Source organism: Caretta caretta, chromosome 1 (genome assembly GCF_965140235.1).
Source record: "Caretta caretta isolate rCarCar2 chromosome 1, rCarCar1.hap1, whole genome shotgun sequence".
NCBI classification, from domain to species: domain Eukaryota; kingdom Metazoa; phylum Chordata; order Testudines; family Cheloniidae; genus Caretta; species Caretta caretta.
This window is the reverse complement of record NC_134206.1, coordinates 11105969-11125388: the sequence shown is the minus strand read 5'-3', so window position 1 is coordinate 11125388 and position 19420 is coordinate 11105969. Positions and strand designations below refer to the sequence as shown.

At 41.4% G+C, this 19420-nt stretch overlaps 1 protein-coding gene and 1 long non-coding RNA gene across 3 annotated transcripts in view; one reads left to right on the top strand and one right to left on the bottom strand.

Moving 5' to 3' along the window:
- Nucleotides 1-19420, bottom strand: part of LOC142071192 (uncharacterized) — a 91849-nt gene that overhangs the window by 19751 nt on the left and 52678 nt on the right. The window lies entirely within an intron of this gene.
- The window catches only part of PGM2L1 (phosphoglucomutase 2 like 1), an 80390-nt gene that overhangs the window by 41058 nt on the left and 19912 nt on the right, over nucleotides 1-19420 (top strand). For both annotated transcript variants that reach the window (XM_048838834.2, XM_048838843.2), the window contains exons 3-9: nucleotides 6901-7007; nucleotides 11819-11903; nucleotides 13848-13931; nucleotides 17186-17379; nucleotides 17996-18185; nucleotides 18365-18462; nucleotides 19180-19360. In XM_048838834.2, coding sequence (XP_048694791.1) covers nucleotides 6901-7007; nucleotides 11819-11903; nucleotides 13848-13931; nucleotides 17186-17379; nucleotides 17996-18185; nucleotides 18365-18462; nucleotides 19180-19360 — 939 coding nt within the window. The remainder of the gene's footprint in view (nucleotides 1-6900; nucleotides 7008-11818; nucleotides 11904-13847; nucleotides 13932-17185; nucleotides 17380-17995; nucleotides 18186-18364; nucleotides 18463-19179; nucleotides 19361-19420) is intronic.

Genomic DNA, 19420 nt, shown 5'->3' with positions numbered 1-19420 from the left:
CTCCAATAAATTTGTTAGTCTCTAAGGTGCCACAAGTACTCCTTTTCTTTTTAAAACTGTTACTTGCATGGAAGCTGAGATTCTCACAATCCCATGACTCCAGGAGCTGGGGCTTTAAGAAAACCCAGAACATAGAGGCTCATGATAAAATCACAAGAGTTGGCAGCACTGAAATAGATGAATGCAATTGTCCCTTAACCAAAGCAATTTAAAAAATGAAACCACCTTTGTGAGAGAACATGGATATTCCACCTAAATTCACACTGCAGTCAAGAGGATGAGAAAGATAAAAGCTGTGTGAACAGAACATACTGAGCATCAGATAAGCGTGTTAACTAGCCAGTCAGAAATCCTGTGCCTGAAATTTGTGCTGGCTTGAACTATCCTGAGCTTGTTAGCATCTGTGCTGTGCCAGTTTCTGTATGGGGGAGGGAGGGAAGCTGATATACAGAACCCTGAACATATCAGGGTTTTTGAAAAGTTCAAGGGAAATCTCAGTCCAAAGACTGCAGAGGCAAGAATCTCAGGATTTATAAGTGTGAAATGGAAATTATACATCGTTGTATCATTTATGCAAAGATGGGCAAAATTTTACCTCTCAGTTTGACTAAAATAAATGTTAGACTTTGTCTCTGCATTAGTCTTTCAATCTGTTGGGGCCTGTACGAGCTATTTTAATATAATGTAAGCAATAATACATGGTGCTGCTGACCTGCCTATGCGATCTAGCTTGGGTGGATGGAGTCAGGGTTAAATAAGCTTTGCTCATTTCTCTTTGACATTTTCCAGTGGTTCATGATCACCCCATTCACAGCTAAGTGAAAATCCTTTACAGAAGTCGAATGGGGCTCAATCTTGACATTGCTTCTATTCAGCATTTGTGAAGCTTCAGAGGGTGACTAAGAGATGCCATGGCCTATGATTCCATCAGTATGCAGAAAGAACATAACTTTCTTCTTAGGGTATGTGTTTGTGTGAATCCCACTCTAGGTGCACCTGCACATTATGTGCACAGGATTGGGATCTGTGAATAGCAGTGTCAATTGGGCCATGCCTGGCAGTGAATGTTACTTAAAGGGCAAAGCAGCTGCATCCATTCCTCTCTTCTCTTAACACCTGTGTCAGCCCAAAACCCCTTAGCAGAACTACTCTGATACATTGGGATTAATTCCCTTCGCATAGCCCCCCCCTTTGATTTGAGTTACGAAAAACCCACAAAAGATTTAAATTTAAAACTTTTCCTCAGCTCTTTGCATCCTTGTCTGGGCCTAAAATGGTAGATTCAAAATCCTTTGGTTTCAAACTGTCTATTCTGCCAAGGAGTCATTCCTGTTACAGACTGCCACAGCAACTGTCTCTCTCTTGGTGAGATCCATGTGCCAGATTGTCCTGGTTGAAAAGGAATTGGGTTATACCGAGCAGCAAAGTCCAGGGACACTCAGCTTAAGCTATGCTTTCTCAAACAATCAGTAAGGGAATTCAGACACAATCAAGGATCAACCTCCAAATGGATCTAATCTCTTCTATGTCCCAGTCTACTGGTGCCCCTGATATGGGACCTCTGAAGACAACCTTGGTACCAACAGCCACTTGGGCATAGAGGACTAGTACTATCACCTCACTGAGGCAAGGGAAATTCTGAACATCGGGATAGATATGGCTCCTTGCACTGACCCCCCCCCTTCTTCCCACAAGAAGTTCAAACCCTTTCTCTCCTCCCAGAAACAGAGCACTAATCCCGCTTGTTCAATAGGGGCAGATGATGCTGGCTCTGTCTCCAGCTCCCCATTGAAGAGGCACAAGTCACTTGGTGCCTACACCTGACAATACTGTTGGCAATCAGCCATTGGCACCTGCATAGACACTATACTGTCACCAATACAGACAATGGATACATTAATGGTACTGGCCAATTCAATGTTAGAGGAAGATATGTCATGTCTCTGACATCACCCTCAGCACCGATGACACTACACTTGGCTCTCCAGCATTAGGGTACAGAAGTCACCTCAAAGATTGGCACCACCTCTGGAGGAGACTTATCGCTCATATCCATCACCAGGGACATACCTTCTCTCCGCTGTCTAGTAGGGAGTCTTCTCGGAAGGTCTCTGTCTAAACACAGGGACACTTACTGCAGAGCCTTGACTCATCTGTCTTAGCCATGGTAATGGTCTGGTCAGCCTTACCAGACAGAACCAGCTTTATCGCTACAATGCTCCACCTTAGCAATAGGCATATACTGGGGATCTAAATCTAGAGCAGCCAGGAGCCAATCTCCCTCCTACCACTTAAGCAAATATAGGTCACATTCCTCTTCTGCTGGAGGAACAGGCAGGTCTAAAGCATCCTGAGCAACACCCTCCTTAATCTTCTCTCAGAGACACGTCACTGTCCTCTCCTGACAAGTTTCTTCAACTCCTGGACTGATTTCTGATGACTTTAGAGCATTCCATGAAGCTGCTACTCTCATGTTGCAGAGACACTCAAAATAGAGACCTAGTAATTGAAGCAAAAGCTTGTGAGCTTTGAAACACTCCTTGAAGAATCGCACTGTGAATTAATGAAGGCATCTTAGAACCAACCTAGACCCTTGTGGCAGATATCAGCAACTTTACCACCAACAGCTAGAGGCAGAAATGAAGTATCAAATGGCTGGAGCATCTTTGCATCTGTCCAACACTGGATTCTTTAGAGGTCTCTGCAGTCCAGGACAAGACCAGTGTGCAAACACGCAAGTAAATTAGCTGCCATTGAAAGAGAGGCTTATTTGTCAGCAACACTGTTTGCTCATCGCAGTTATCAAGCCTTATTTACAAAATACCCTATGCTAAATGAGATAATTGTACCCCCTTCTTGGCTGAACTTCAGGAATCCAGAGTTAAAAGCCATCATTGCTGAAGGCCAGCTTGTGGCAAAAGCATCTTTACAGGCAGCCATAGATCCCTGGCCATGGTGGAGACTATGTGCAGAGAGTCATGATTACAGGCCTCTGGAATCCCTTGGGAGCTGCAAAACAAAGTTAAGGACTTACTTAAGGGTACAGACCCTTATGTATCGCACATACAGATGATGTGCAGTTACATTCCCTAAAAGGCACCTGGGCTATGCTTTGCTCATTGGGTCTCTACATCTCTACCCCAAATTGCAAGCTTTAAATACCAAGGGAAATCCATACAGAAGACACCTGCATACCCTCAACAATGGTTTTCTGCATACCCACCTGGAAAGAGGTAGAGCTTTTCTTGGAGGAGACCATCTTTCTCGGTGTCTGGTTAACTTTCATCTGCTTTTCAGACAGTAGGTTTGATACCCATCAGACAAGCAATCCACAAATGCTACCTTTTGGATGCTGGCTTGCTTTCTTCCATCAGGCTTGGTCTGCAGTAAAAGAAGTGCTGAAAGTTGTCTCATGAGGCTATTCCATCCAGTTTGTCCTTGCCTCCTACCCATCTCTCTTCAGAGATCCTTCTGATGAAAATAAACTAAAAGTGGCTTCTCTGGTGCCTCTAGGAGAGCTACCTTTTTGGAATTCAGTGGAAATTTTTTGTTCTTGATATTTCCTTATTCCAAAGAAGAAAGGGGGGCCTTGTCCGATCCAGTTTTGAGATTCAGAATGGTAATGTTTGCCGCCATATGTTCTCTTCATGCTCAAGATTGGTTTGTGGCTCTCTGCCTTCACAGCACTCAATTTTATATCTCAATCCATCCAACCTACGGTGGATGATCTAGAATTCACAGTAGGGCCCAGTCATTACCAATATGAAGTGCTGTTATTTGGTCTCTCCACAGCAAAAATATTTTATAAAATGCCTAATGGTTGTGGCAACACATCTAAGGAGATACGGCATTCACATTTTCCATATCTGGATGATTGGCTGAATTCAGACAGCTGAGCCGCATGGTAAACTATGAAAAATCTGCCTACCTATCAGAGCTTTTAGAAACACTAATCTATTCAAAATCAGCAAAAATATATTTTCCCAAGTACAGATTTTGCTCTATCCAGGTGGTTGACATCACAGAAAAAACCTGCGACAAACTTGCACATATGTGACATTACTAATCAGACTTCACCTACATGCATTAAAGGCTGGCTAAGGTCAATGTATCACACTGCAAAACATCAAATAAGCATGCCAGTTCTACTCCGAGCTCCCAGTCTGTCAGTACCAAACAGGTGGTCAGACCAGCTTGTTACCCTTCTCCACACTACTGCCTACAAAGACATTGATCACAGATGCATCAGGAACAGGGTGCAGTGCATACCTGGACCCACCTCCATATACAAGGACCTTGGTCCCAAAAGGGCATGAGGCTACGCATAAAATCTTGTCATGATCTACCCCTTTCTGGGCACACCCCATATTTATCAGGGTCTCTGGATCACTAGTGCAGCCTTTTTACCTTCCTAGTTGTCTTAGCCTAATATTTATAGGCACGTATCCTGTCTTGGCTACTTTTCCTAATTCTGTTTTCGAGGGCCCTGCAGCTCCCTTCCAAAACCCACCAACTGACTACACTTCCAACTGCTTGGTTTGATAAACAGTAAATTTATTTAACCCGAATAGACATAACACAAACAAAACAATGGTCAGTAACCTTTCTAGTTCTTACACTGAAAGGGATATACTAAGCTTTTGAGAACCTAGTGGAGATTTCTCTCCTCACAGAAACTACCCAAAGAATCTTCTCTCCCTCTCTCCAGGAGTCAACTGCTAATCCTCCAAATTAACCCCCCCCCCCCCCCCCCCCGCCAACAAATTGCAAGCTGTCATGACTGACCCTTCCCACAATATTCTGTAAAGATAAGGTGGTTGTTGAGACCTCATCCCAAATTTATTCCTGAACTTGTCACACTTATTTGAACCAATCTACTTGTCTTTATTCCAAAACCCCATTCCTCTCCAGTGGAGTAGAAATTCCCCTGCTTTAGATGTTTTTCAGACTGTGATAGGATGGAGCCCTTCAGACACTTCCAGTCTTTTTTTTTTTTTGCCTGGGGGGAGGGGGCGGCGGGGGGTTTGCCATTTCTCATGCTTCTAAGGGACGTGTAGTTTCCCAGATAATAACTGAACCTAAATGGATTACAGTGCATTTCAGGCTGCTATCACATGGCTGGTATCAAAGCTTATTCCACAAGAGGGCAGACTGCCTCTCCTGTGCTTTAGAAACAGCCACATAGCTGAATTTTGTAAGGCAGTTAGTGGCAAGCAGGACTCCTCAATCCTATCTTCCAGATGGGACTCTGCTTATCGGTCATTTAGAATTGGAGATGTATCTTAGCTGACATCTGGAAGAACCACAGTTACTATAAGAAAAGGAGTACTTGTGGCACCTTAGAGACTAACCAATTTATTTGAGCATAAGCTTTCATGAGCTACAGCTCACTTCATCGGATGCATACTGTGGAAAGTGTAGAAGATCTTTTTATATGCACACAAAGCATGAAAAAATACCTCCTCCCACCCCACTCTCCTGCTGGTAATAGCTTATCTAAAGTGACCACTCTCCTTACAATGTGTATGATAATCAAGGTGGGCCATTTCCAGCACAAATCCAGGGTTTGACAAAAACGTCTGGGGGGGGAGGTAGGAAAAAACAAGGGGAAATAGGTTACCTTGCATAATGACTTAGCCACTCCCAGTCTCTATTCAAGCCTAAGTTAATGGTATCCAATTTGCAAATGAATTCCAATTCAACAGTTTCTCGCTGGAGTCTGGATTTGACGTTTTTTTTGCTGTGATATCACAAATTTCATGCCTGTAATCGCGTGACCTATCAGAGGCTCGTTCACCTGCACATCCACCAATGTGATATATGCCATCATGTGCCAGCAAAGCCCCTCTGCCATGTACATTGGTCAAACTGGACAGTCTCTACATAAAAGAATAAATGGACACAAATCAGATGTCAAGAATTTTAACATTCATAAACCAGTCGGAGAACACTTCAATCTCTCTGGTCACGCGATTACAGGCATGAAAGTTGTGATATTACAACAAAAAAACTTCAAATCCAGACTCCAGCGAGAGACTGCTGAATTGGAATTCATTTGCAAATTGGATACCATTAACTTAGGCTTGAATAGAAACTGGGAGTGGCTAAGTCATTATGCAAGGTAACCTATTTTCCCTTGTTTTTTCCTTACCCCCCCTCTCCTGCCCGACGTTCTTGTTAAACCCTGGATTTGTGCTGGAAATGGCGCACCTTGATTATCATACACATTGTAAGGAGAGTGGTCACTTTAGATAAGCTATTAGCAGCAGGAGAGTGGGATGGGAGGAGGTATTTTTTCATGCTTTGTGTGTATATAAAAAGATCTTCTACACTTTCCACAGTATGCATCCGATGAAGTGAGCTGTAGCTCACGAAAGCTTATGCTCAAATAAATTGGTTAGTCTCTAAGGTGCCACAAGTCCTCCTTTTCTTTTTGCGAATACAGACTAACACGGCTGTTACTCTGAAACTTATATAACAAAGTGTGTGTGAATTATTCAGATTTTTCTTTTATGAATTGGTTCATTATTTACAATTAATGTTGTATCCTGTGGATTAATCTCAAGTATTTGCTGCTTCAAGGATTTGTTACCTAATTTTCTGTCCATTCTGCCTGGTTATCTGTTTCTGCTCCCTGACTAGATTCTCATGGGTATTTGCAACCTTTCTCTTCCTGTGAACACTCTAGGAACAAAAATGTACTCGTACTTCAAACGCCATTAAAGCAGATTTTCTGTCTATTTGAACCAGTGTTTATCGTTTTTTATCATTAACCCAGCTCTAGTGAAACAAAAGTCCTTTTCCCCATTATTGTGGCATAATGAATTCTGAACAGAGTAATCTTTGAGCTGTATGTGCAGTATAATGGAGCTAACTCTTCATGCTTCTGTTTTGCTGCAGGGAATGTACAAATACCTTGAGAGGTGTTTTTCAGACTTCAGGCAGAGAGGCTTCGTTGTTGGATATGACACGCGAGGTCAGGTGACCAGCAGCTGCAGCAGTAAGAGGTATGAGGATTGATTCCATTTGAAAGACTAGAATTTGAAGTGTGGCTTAGAATGTGTCTCTTCATATGGGGAATTTATCAGGAATTTAGTGTATTATCTATTTAAATTTCTGTAGTGCCTAAGCATCTTAGTCATGGACCCCTCATGCTAGGCGCTGTACAGACGCATAACAAAGACGGTCCTTGCCCCAAAAGAGTATACCATCTAAATGCACAAGCACTCTAAAGAGCAAGACAGTCCCATGATGCAGAAATCACGATATCTGTGTGGGACTTAAGTGTGAAAGCAAACTTAAAATGCTAAGCCCTTAGCTTGAATACATCAAAAAAGTGCACGACTGGTTATCGATGTGTCTGTATTGAGTTTTAGTGCAAAACTGTAGTCCCAACTCTGTCAAACTGCACATGTGATTTAAACTTTCATGGTGGAAAAGGAGTAATTCCTCCTTCAATCCTATGTAACTATTGCGATACCTCTTGTAGCCTCATACACTGATTTGTCTCAGCAGTATGCAGGCATTAACACACTCTCACAAATTAGGAGTCTTTTCTAATTTCATGCTTAAAAAAATCCAAACTTCTACAAATATAAAGGTGCTTGATGCTGCTGATTTAGCTCAGCCAGGCTGGTATACTACTTTAAAAAAATCTCTTTTAGTATCCTTGCCCGTTTTTTGGGTGTGTGTCCCCCCGCCCCCCCTTGGGTAATATATGGTTTGAAATGCAGAGAAAGCATTCCTGTAACTTCATTAATTCTCACTTTATTACTGCAACTCTTGCTTTACAGTATGTTACAGTACACTTACTATTACACTATCATGTGATTAAAAAATTCCACTTCACTGTTAAAAAAGTGAACAAAGTGAACATGGTATGGATCCTTAATTTTCATAGCCTGCTTGTTCACTTACAATGACCACCCCACGCCCCATCACTTTTAATGATCAAAGTGCAAATAATTTTCTGGTTATAAATACCTGTGAAGTTGTAGTTTCAGAGATAAGAAACTGTCGATGAAATTGAACTAAAGTTCCCCCTAGCCCTAATGAAAAGATTATTTTAAAATAAGTTGTTTGTCTGGCAGTAAAACTAATGACCTGTGTGAATTTCAACTTATCAAGAAAACCCTTAACTAGAGCCACATTCTCTGTACTCGCCAAGGGACTGATCTTCTGCTCCACCACAGAACCTGATACCATACTAATGTGGAGAACTAGAAGAATTCTTTCACAACAAAGACTATACCACCCACAACTACCACGTTTCCGCCAATTAGTCATAAGAAAAAAGAAACATCTGGCTGGACTCCTCACAGAGAACGAAACAACACACTGGATCATTATGTTGATTGCTTCAGGAAAAAAAAATGACTCTGAAATCATTAACATCACATCCACCACAATCTCGCCACTGCCGAGAGGACAGGTACACAGTCCATGAAATCCAACCACAAGATAGTGATCAAACCAGTAGATAAGAGGTGCTGTCGTAGTTCTCAACCTCAATGACTACATCAACAAGGCCAACCAACAACTCTGACATCACCTGCCATAAAGAAATCAAAGAAGATTGCACACTACAATTCACCCAGGAGTTTAAGGATATCATCAAATCCTTCCTTCTCGAAACAACTTCAAGAGAAACTCTACAACCTCACCCTTCGTGAACCCTGCCCCCTCCAGGGACCTATTACATGCTTCCCAAGATACACAAATAAGACGGATCTGCCTGGGTTTCCTTATCTAGCTACAATGCTCCTACTGAAGGAATATCAGGACTCTCAGAAAACATCCTCAAACAGTTCACCACACAAAGGGCCGGTTTTCTCCAGGACATGACGACTTCCACCAGAAGCTCCATAACATTAACAGCCTCCTTCAGAACACTGTCCTTGTCACCATGGATGTCACCTCCCTATCCATCAGCGTCTGTCACCCTGACTGCATTTCTGCCTGCCTCAAATATCTACAAGACTAATGAACAACTCTCAGATATCCACCTCAAACACATTGCCAAACTTATCCATTTCATCCTCACTTATAATCATTTTACATTCAACAGACACTTTGCCCAAATCATGGGTGCTGGGATGGTTCCCAAATACGCCAGCCACTTAATGGGTCACCTTAAGGAAGAATTTATGGACAAATGCACCATGAGATATATACTTGATGTGTTCATCCTCTGGACAGATGATCTAAATTTCCTCCATAACTTCACCAACCATCTGTCAAACTCTCTACAACACTCCTAAAGCACTGTCAACTTCCTGGAGACCATGATCAACTTCAGCAATGGAACCCTACAGACGCTATATACAAGAAACCTATGGATCACCACACTTACCTTCACAGATCTAATAACCATCCACCCACACCAAGAAATGTTCTCTACAGCCAGGTAGTTAAGTACCCCAGAATATGCTCCAAGGAGAAAGTCCAAGCCACGCCCTTAAACCACCTTCTCCAAACAAGGTATGACACTTTGTACCTCAAAGTATCACCCTGGAATCCCCATATTCACCACTGTGATATTATTATGGTATGTTTTATACAAAGTATACTTTGTGAGATATCATTTTGTAAGTCTTGGTCTGCTGAACAATAATAACTATTGGGTTTTATGTATTATCATTGTGAATTTATGAAGTATTACTATATAGGTTACTGACATATGTTGTGAGGTTGGGAACACGCACAGCCAGCCTTTGTTGTAACTAAGGAGAAGCCATCAATAGCCAGATGGCATTAATGGCTCATCAACACACAATCCAGTATCCAAAGACTTCTCGGAGAAGACATGTATGCCATGGGGGTGGACTAACCCATGTCACAGCAAAGATCATTCCACCAAGCTGGAAGAAAGTATAAAAGAGAGACAGTGACATCATCACTTGGCCTCTCTCTCTCTCCCCTCCCCCTCCCCAGCTCAACACCTAGAAGAACGTGTGAAGGACAAAGACTTTGAACTGGGGAAATTTGGCTCCAGGCTGGAAGGTAGTCCCAGCCTGGGTATTGAGGAACTGTAACCTGCTTGTACCATCTGTCAGGGTGAGAAAAGCTGTTTGCCTCAACACTTGCTTAGACTAAAAGTTGAGGGTTTAGGAAGCATGTTTATTTTTTATTTTCTTGAGGTAACTATTTCTGGTCTTTATGTCTACCGCTTATAATCACTTAAAAATCTATCTTTCTGTAGTTAGCAAACTTATTTTAATGTTTTATTCTTACCAGTGAGTTTGTCTAAAGTGCTTAGGAAATCTCCTCAGGTTACAAAGGTGCATGTCCACTTCCCTATGAAGAAGTGGCTAACTAATTGCAAGACAGTATGGTTCTGGAGTGTAGGACTGGAGCTGGGAGGAATTGGCTGGCGCCTCTCTATTGGTTCATTAGTGGCTGTGAGATCATTCATGTATCCCTGTAGTTGGGTGTGTCCCTGCCTGTGGATGTCTCTGTAAGTGCAGTGCCTTTCAGAAGTTTGTAGCTTGACATCAGCATCACAATGTGAGGGGCATCCCAGCTTGGTGGGTTTGGAGGACATCAGTGGTCCTGCAGTCCAGGTTGCGCCCCGGGACACTGTCACACAAGGACACTCCACAGAGAAGTAGATAGCATCATAGAAAGGCCACCCAAATAGTCTATGGGAACTTACTTGGATATGGAAAAAACCCTCAGACCACATCCCTCTGTCTGAGTTGTCACCTACCACCTCACACAGGAACACATCCAGGTGTCGTCAAAAAGTTGCAGCCCATACTTGATGATGACCACATCGTGAAAGAAATCTTTCTCAAACCACCTTTTGTGTCCTTCAATCAACCCCCTCAACCTTGCTAAGCTCATCAGAAGCAAGCTCTCCACAGACCGAGACACGTCATCTCAGTGGCATTAGACACTGACAGAACAGATGCAAAACCTGTAGACAGATCTCCATCCCTACAACAATCAATTCTCTGCTGCCGCCACCCTCCTCCCCCTCCCAACACACCTTTCAAGATCCATGAGTCCTTCACAATATGGTATATCTCATCCAGTGCACTAAATGCCCCAGTAGCAACTATGTGGGTGAAACCAGACAAGTACTTTTTCAAATGAACTCACACTGAAAAATGTTAAGACAAAAACACCATATCACCTGTGGGTGAACAACTGTCACAAAATGAACACACTATATCTGACCTATCAGTCCTCATCCTCAAAGTAAACCTTCACAACACCTTCAAAATTTAAGCCTGGGAGCTTAAATTCATAACTTTGCTAGACAAGAATAATCATGGACTGAATAAAGGCACTGGATGAATGGTTTATTACTACAATGTGTAACCTACTAACCCTCTTTTGTCTTTTTTTTTTTTTGAGGTGTTAACTGCCCACTTCACCCTAACTCTTTTATGTGAAACAATCTGTTCTACCTTGTGTTTAGCTGTGACAGTACCTTTTCCAGACCTGAAGAAGAGCTCTGTATAAGCTCAAAAGCTGGTCTCTTTCACCAACAGAAGTTGGTCCAATAAAAGATATATTACTCCACCTGCCTTGTCTCTCTAGCAGCTCCTTACACACTCACTGTCATTCAAGCTTTTTAAGAACAGGTTAGACAAAGCACCTCTCAGGGTTGGCTAGATATACTTGGTCCTGCCCCAGTGCAGGGGGCTGGACTAGATGACCTTTCACGGTCCCTTCCAGCCCTACATTTCTGTGATTCTATAATAAGAACATCTTGAGAGAAAGCAGAAAAAGAACTTGTTCTTTGGATTGGGGCTTTTAGAGCAGTATTGCGGATAATAGGATTCACTGAATGTTTTTTCTTGTTCAATAGACTTGCAAAGCTTACTGCAGCAGTCCTGCTTGCGAAAGGCGTACCTGTGTACTTGTTTTCAAAATACGTTCCTACGCCCTTTGTGGTAAGTCTTTTACACTTCATTCTATTACAGCTAATGTTTTTAGCATTTCATCAAGGCTGTCATCTTAATTTTAGCTAAATATTTTTCTTGTCAGAAGGCCAGAACGTAAATGGAAAAATAGTCTAGAGGTGGAACATTTGACTCCTTAGGAAGACTTAAGAAATCATAGGGCTGAATTCGGTTTTGTTACGCTAGTATTAAATCCATAGTAATTCCATTGATTTAAGCATAGTAACTGTAGTGAGAAATGTATAACTTAGCAAAATTTGGCCCATAATTCAAGATGGAAAACCGATCCCTTGTAATTTTATTGTTCAAATTATTAAAAACGTAAGTAGTTCTGTTGAGTTCAGTGGGTCTACTTGTGTTTGAGCATTCGCAGGATTGGGACCTGTAGACTCTTCCCAGGGGTAGGTAGAGGAAATGAAGGATTGTTCTCTGTAGTGTATTTTTAATTTTAAACTTCTAAATATCTCCAGCACTGGGGCTTCCACTTGGATCAGCATTTGCAATATGCCAGTTGTTTTAGTGAGTTGGCCCCAGTTGTGGGTATGACTGGTACTATGGGAAGAAATAATCTCATTAGGTTTCTCAGTTTCCTGAATTTTGCTAGTGTGTTTTTTATGAACTCCATTCCTAGTATATTGAAATTAGGTTGCTTGTGGTTGCTACCACCTGTGTATCTATAACCTTGGTATTCTCAATTTATTCAGTGGTTCTCAAGCTCTTTTTTTTCCGTGGACCACTTGAAAATTACTGAGGGTCTCAGCGGACCACTTAGTGATCTTTCCAAATGTTGTTTGTACCATTAGCTAACTATTATAAAGCGCTTTGGATAAAAGTGCTATTAAAAAAAACTTAATTAACGTTTTTTGTTCTACAAATAAATGCACACAACTCATATTTTAAAATCAGTAGTCTTACCTTTCTAATGTGATGGATATGCCCTCTCTCCCCCTCTGTGGCACCCCCAAGCTGGGGCTGGGAAGGAGGGAGGGGTCTCTCCCCAATCACAGCAGCCCCTGAGCTGGAGCTGGAGAAGAGGGGGTCTCTCCCTGGCAGCCACAGTCCTGGAGCTGCGGAAAGTTGCCTCTTTCTCTGGCTGCTGCAGCCCTGCATGTCCCAAATTCCCCCCACCCCCTCTTCTCACCCCACTACCCCCTCCCACCTATCACCTATTCCCCCAAGGCCACCACCTCACCTTACATGTGCGTCTTCTCCAGGGTGCAGGCATCTAATTAGTGGAGCCACACAGGCGTGGCTCCACTAATTAGGTGGGTGGCCCTTCACTCTCTCATGTGCAGCCACCCAGGTGGGTGCCTTGGAGGAAACTATCCGCGGACTACCTGAATGGAGCTCGTGGACTACTGGTGTTCCGCGGACCACAGTTTAAGAACCTCTGAATTCATTCCTCCATATTGAAGAACAAAATTACTATTGATCCATGATGGATGGCTTCTCTGCCTTCTGGATTGTGATTTTTATTTCTATAACTTTTAAAATCTATTTTTAGCTGTATTTATTAGCTTACCAAGTGTTTTGGTGAAATCCTTCATGGATACGAATGATTTTTGACTTCTTGATAGTTGCGCCAGTCTTTTCTGTCCTCCTCTAATATGTGTAATCTAAAGTGGAGGCTTTTCTTCACCATAAGACATTAAAAAGTTGTGTGCCTTGGAGTACCTGCGGGAGATTATCTGTTTTGGAAGTTTATTATGGGAATGTTAATTTAGCAGAGTAACTCTGATCATGCTTTCTCTCACACAACCCATCGCTTATCACAAGAGACACAGTGTGCTGGTTGTCCAACTGTTCAAATGATATCTTTGAAATCAGCCTGTGAAATTTTAAGAACCTATAATACTTACCCCTTAACTGACTTTATACCTTTATGTATTTATGTCAGCTCAGAAATAGTGAACTTAAATTGCTTTTGTCTTTCAGCCCTATGCTGTTCAGCAACTCAAAGCTGCAGCTGGTGTGATGATCACAGCATCACATAACCGTAAGGAGGACAATGGATACAAGGTAAGCCCTGTGCTCCTATTTTTGCAAATTTGTGACAGAAGTTGATTTACCAAGTATACAGTGTATGTCACCTAGATCAAGGGATCTCCCAACACATTTTTTGATGGCCTCAGAGTGTGGCCAACTCTTGCTGGTGGCCATGCTGACAATTTTTCCTAAAATACTTAATTAACTTTAGAAAAAACAAATAAATATGCACATATCCAAATTATTGTAATTTATTCATGTAGGGTTTTTTCAGACTCAGTAGTAAAAATAATTTACAGTTGTCTCTGTTCTTTATTGGATCTAAACAAAATAGAAACACATAGAAAGTGCTTTGGATGTTCTTGTCTTTTTGTTGTTGTTTCTTTTGCTTTTTAGGTTGCACTTTTTTTAATTCTAAAACTTGCTAGCTGGTAAGTCTTCTGCTGTGAAAAGTGATCTTTGTATGTTTAATATCACTTTTCACAGCAGACTTACTCAGCCCCAGCAAGCCCTGGGACAAATTAAGCCCTGGATGGGGAGGGAGGCAGCGGGGCCCAGGAACGATGATGGGCGTGGTGAGCCTGGGGCCAGAGCCTGGAACCAGAGCCTGCCAGCGCGTGGAGAGAGCCTGGAGCCCCTGGACGAAGCCTGCCTCCCCTACCCCCAGGAAAATTTGGAATTCACCAGCTGCCTGCACCTCCAGCATTTGTGTCTCTGGAGGGGGACAGGGCCCAACCCGCTGCTGGTGGCCCTGGGACTGGGGCCACTGCTCTGTGCCACACTCAGCCCAGGAGGCTGTGGCCGCAAGAAAAGGCCCTGGTGGCTGCATTTGAGAAACACTGAGATGCTACAGCAACTGGCACTTTGTAAACATCTAATATATGAGACTTCTTCTGGAGTTTTTCTGTCTATACCCATTAGAAGGAAAAATAGTTTCACATAATTGCTCTATTTTATTGGCTTCTGAATTATACCCCCAGTTTTCTGAGAACAGAAGCAAGGAAGTTTCCACTTCAAGTCCACTATAGGTCTTGAATACAGATGAGGGGAAAGTTTGCAACTCTGTTCCTCTGCCATTCATTACACATAGATGACGCAAGCATCTGAAGTAAAGTACTTTCCCTCCCCAAGCTGATAGTCTGAAAATTAGGTTAGAACTGAGCCCAACCTTTCTAGAGAATTTTGTCTAGAACGTAGTCTAAAAAAAGATCAGTACTGGGAGGACTTACTTAAAATACGTTGTATACTGGAGTTACATTTGAGATTCTGTTCTGTTTAATTGGTGGCTCCATTTGTCACTTCCATCTTTGATTAATTTGGAGCACTGTATTCAGCCACAATATTACATATTGCTCAAACAATGCATGCTGTATTTCCTCTTTTTGTAATTCTTTGTGGAAGCCTGTCCAACGTATCAGGGTTTGAACTTGACTGTACATTTAAAAATATGCATTTAACCTTTGAAAACTTAATACACAAGATAATGAGCAGGGGTTACATGGAGCAATTCAAAATAAGAGTTGAAGTCAGCATTTGGGGTGTTGGCCTCAGTGCTGCTGTCCATATGAAGTACTTGATTTGCCTATTTTCCAAAAGAAGTAGACCTGCATTGTATTTATCATCACCCAGGCTCCTTATCCTTGGGTTTCCCAGTTGCTTTGTTTTTTAAGCTCCCACTGCATTCACATGTGTGGTACAAAGAGCAGCTACTTGTGTCAGTATTTTTTGAGGATTTGACTTGGTTGGATGACAGTGTGACCCTTCAACTGGATTCAGTTATGGAACAAAGCATCACATCTTGGACGTTGCTTGTCTATCTTGATCTCATTCATTTCTAATCTAAAAATGTGGCCCTGGGTGGGAGTGGTGCTTTTTTAAAGGAAGTAGGATTTTATAAAAGTGGTGGTTGATTTTCTTCATATAGGACTTCGAGGTTAATATTTTAAATAGGGATGTCGATTAATCGCAGTTAACTCACGTGATTAACTCAAAAATTAATCACAATTAAAAAAAATGAATTGCGATTAATCACAGTTTTAATCGCACTGTTAAACAATAGAATACCAATTGAAATTTATTAAATATTTTACGTTTTTCTACATTTTCAAATATATTGTATTCTGTATTGTAACTGAAATCCAAGTGTATATTATTTTTGATTACAAACATTTGCTCTGTAAAAATGATAAACAAAAGAAATAGTAATTTTCAATTCACCTCTTACAAGTACTGTAGTGCAATCTCCTTGTCTTGAAAGAGCAGCGTACAAATATAGATTTTTTTTGTTACATAACTGTACTCAAAAACAAAACAGTGTAAAACTTCAGAGCCTACAAGTCCACTCAGTCCTACTTCTTGTTCAGCCAATTGCTAAGACCAACAAGCTTGTTTACATTTACAGGATATAATGCTCTTATTTACAATGTCAGCAGAAAGTGAGTGTAGGCATTTGTATGGCTCTTTTGTAGTCAGCACTGCAAGGTATGTACGTGCCAGATATGCTAAACACTCGCATGCCCCTTCATGCTTTGGCCACCATTCCAGAGGACGTGATTTTATGCTGATGACGCTCGTTAAAAAAATAATGCGTTAATTAAATTTGTGATTAAACTCCTTTGGAGAGAATTACATGTCCACTGCTCTGTTTTACTCACATTCTGCCATATATTTCATGTTAGAGCAGCCTCGGATGATGACCCAGCACATGTTAATTTTAAGAACACTTTCACTGCAGATTTCACTTAAGAGCAACACTCCCAAGCGGAAACTACAGAACCCAAATCACCAAAAAAAGAAAATCAACCTTCTTGTTTGTCTGAGCAATTGGCTGAAGAAGTAGTAGGACTGAGTGGACTTTCAGGCTCTAAAATTTTACATAGTTTTATTTTTGATTGCAGGGGTTTCTGTACATAATTTACATTTGTAAATTCAACTTACACGGTAAAGAGATGCACTACAGTACTTTTATTAGGGTTTAACAGCGTGATTAATCGTGCGATTAATCACGGTTAAGTTTTTTAATAGCTTGACAGCCCTAATTTTAAAACATAGGTACCTGATTTTAGGCATCCGTAGTCTGATTTCAGTTGGGGGCCTGGGTGTTCAAGAACTCTGAAATCAGGTCACCTAATTATGAATTTACGTATCTAAAATTAGATACTTGAAACCTTTGGCCTGAGCGATCCCAAAAAAGTTCTGGAGAACTAAACCAGTCTGATACTGTGCTTTGCTACAAGTTTCTTGCCCATGTAACACACAGTTCTAAGTGTCAGTTTTTTTTATGCCAGGTTTATTGGGAAAATGGAGCTCAGATCACATCTCCTCATGACAAAGAGATCCTGAAATGTATAGAAGAATGTGTTGAACCATGGAATGGTTCCTGGAATGAGAATCTAGTAGACACCAGTCCTCTTACACGAGATCCTCTGGAGGAAATTTCTAAAAGCTATATGGAAGATCTAAAAAAGATCTGCTATCACAGGTGGTGTATGAGAAGAATATAACAACTCCCACACTCTAATGCAGGGTTCACTTCAGAAACTTGTCAAAGTGTAATGGTTTCTGACCAGCAATGACAAATGTAGGTCAAACTTTAAAAAATAAGGGTTGGAAAAGTACTATATGCAATCAACTTGGAGCGTGGGTAAGGGATGGACTAAATTAAGGGGATTTTGTACGTCTTTTGTGGTATATTTTTGTGCCCCATATGTAGGTGATTTCATTACCTTAAACTAGGTGATTTAGCCCTTGCCTTCTGCTTTTGCCATGCACAGCAGGCTGATCACTCTTTCTGATAGAGCACGAGTCTCATGCAGAGGGAAGTAAGTGTCTCATTTTTAGGGACTTTCAACCAGCCAAGCAGCAGAGATCCCAGTTTCCAGAGTGAGGAAGAATTGAGCCAGCAATCTTTATTGAATGCCTACAGTTGAAACTTTCCTTTTTCACATTTTTTTGAAGACACATTAGACATCTGGAGAAAGAGCAACTTTATCATAAACTTCAGTCATGTTGTCTTGGCATTTCACTATGGTTCATGATGTCACAGCATTTTGTGAAATAACCTATATTGTTAATTGAAGTCTGCTTTTCTTTTTCAGGGAACTGAACACAAAGACCAACTTGAAGTTCATTCATACATCTTTCCATGGCGTTGGACATGACTATGTCCAGCTGGCTTTTAAAGCATTTGGCTTTAAGCCTCCCATTCCAGTACCTGAACAAAAAGATCCAGATCCAGATTTTTCTACCGTTAAATGTCCAAATCCTGAAGAAGGAGAATCTGTGCTGGTATTTAGTTTTTTAGTTCAGTCACTTTGTTTTTCAGTTGGGTTTCCACTTGTTTTGAAATGGTAATGCAATAAAGTCAGAGACCTGGGTGTGTGTGTGAATTTCAGCAGAGTTAATACACTTGAGGACCACAAATGAATTTGACTATTTGCATATAATGGCTAAATCGCCTTTTTCAGGAGTTGTCTCTGAGGCTTGCGGAGAAAGAAAGCGCCAGAGTGGTTGTGGCCACTGATCCTGATGCAGACAGATTGGCGGTGGCAGAACTACAAGAGAAGTAAGAAATGGGACCTTTCTTTTTAACCTTGCCTTTGAGAGAAAAGGGGAAGGGGAACTAACTACTCCATCCTCTGATGTTGATTGTCACTTAGATTTCCCAGTTTATTCCATCATCCCTAACAACGTGATGTTTGATCATATTGAGATTTATTTTTAGTCTTCATTTTTTTTTACATTTTTATCTTAATGATGCATTTTAAGCAAGATTAGTTAAAACGTTTCACTAAAGATCTGTTACGAAGAGTGATTGTAAGCGTAGCGCCTTTGATGACCATATACTTTTACTACCTTTTGACTCCTGTATACCGCGCTGAATTCTCAACAGAATTGTTAACTTTGTTCCAACAGCAGGGCCAAATCCTGGGCCACCCCTTCGCTTGTGGAACCCAGTTGAAGACAAAGGGGTTGCACAGGTGTAATTGAGGGTGGAGTGTGAATTGCTGATAGGGTCTTTCTGGTTCATTTATCTTGCTTGAAGGGTTGGTAACAGGGAGACCACACTTGTAAACAGAAAATTTGGTCTGGAAACATTGAGACAAGGTAACAGAACCCTGTTAGTGTGCTGTTCGTGGCGCTACTTTTCAAGGTAGAATGACATATTCAATTGTTCACTGTTCCAGTGGTTGCAGAATATGTTGTACAGTCTTTGACTCTTAATGCATGTTTCTGAGAAACTTGAAGGAACTGTTTGATGTTGTTTCCATCCTGTTTGCAGTGGTCGTTGGAAGGTGTTTACCGGCAACGAGCTGGCAGCTTTGTTTGGGTGGTGGATGTTCAGGAGCTGGAAGGTGAACCATTCCAAAGAAGCTGATGTGAAGAACATTTACATGTTAGCAACCACAGTCTCCTCTAAAATTCTGAAGGCGATTGCACTTCAAGAAGGGTTTCACTTTGAAGTAAGGGTGGCTTGTGTGTCTTATAATCCCCAGGTGTTATATTCAGGAAGAATATAATAG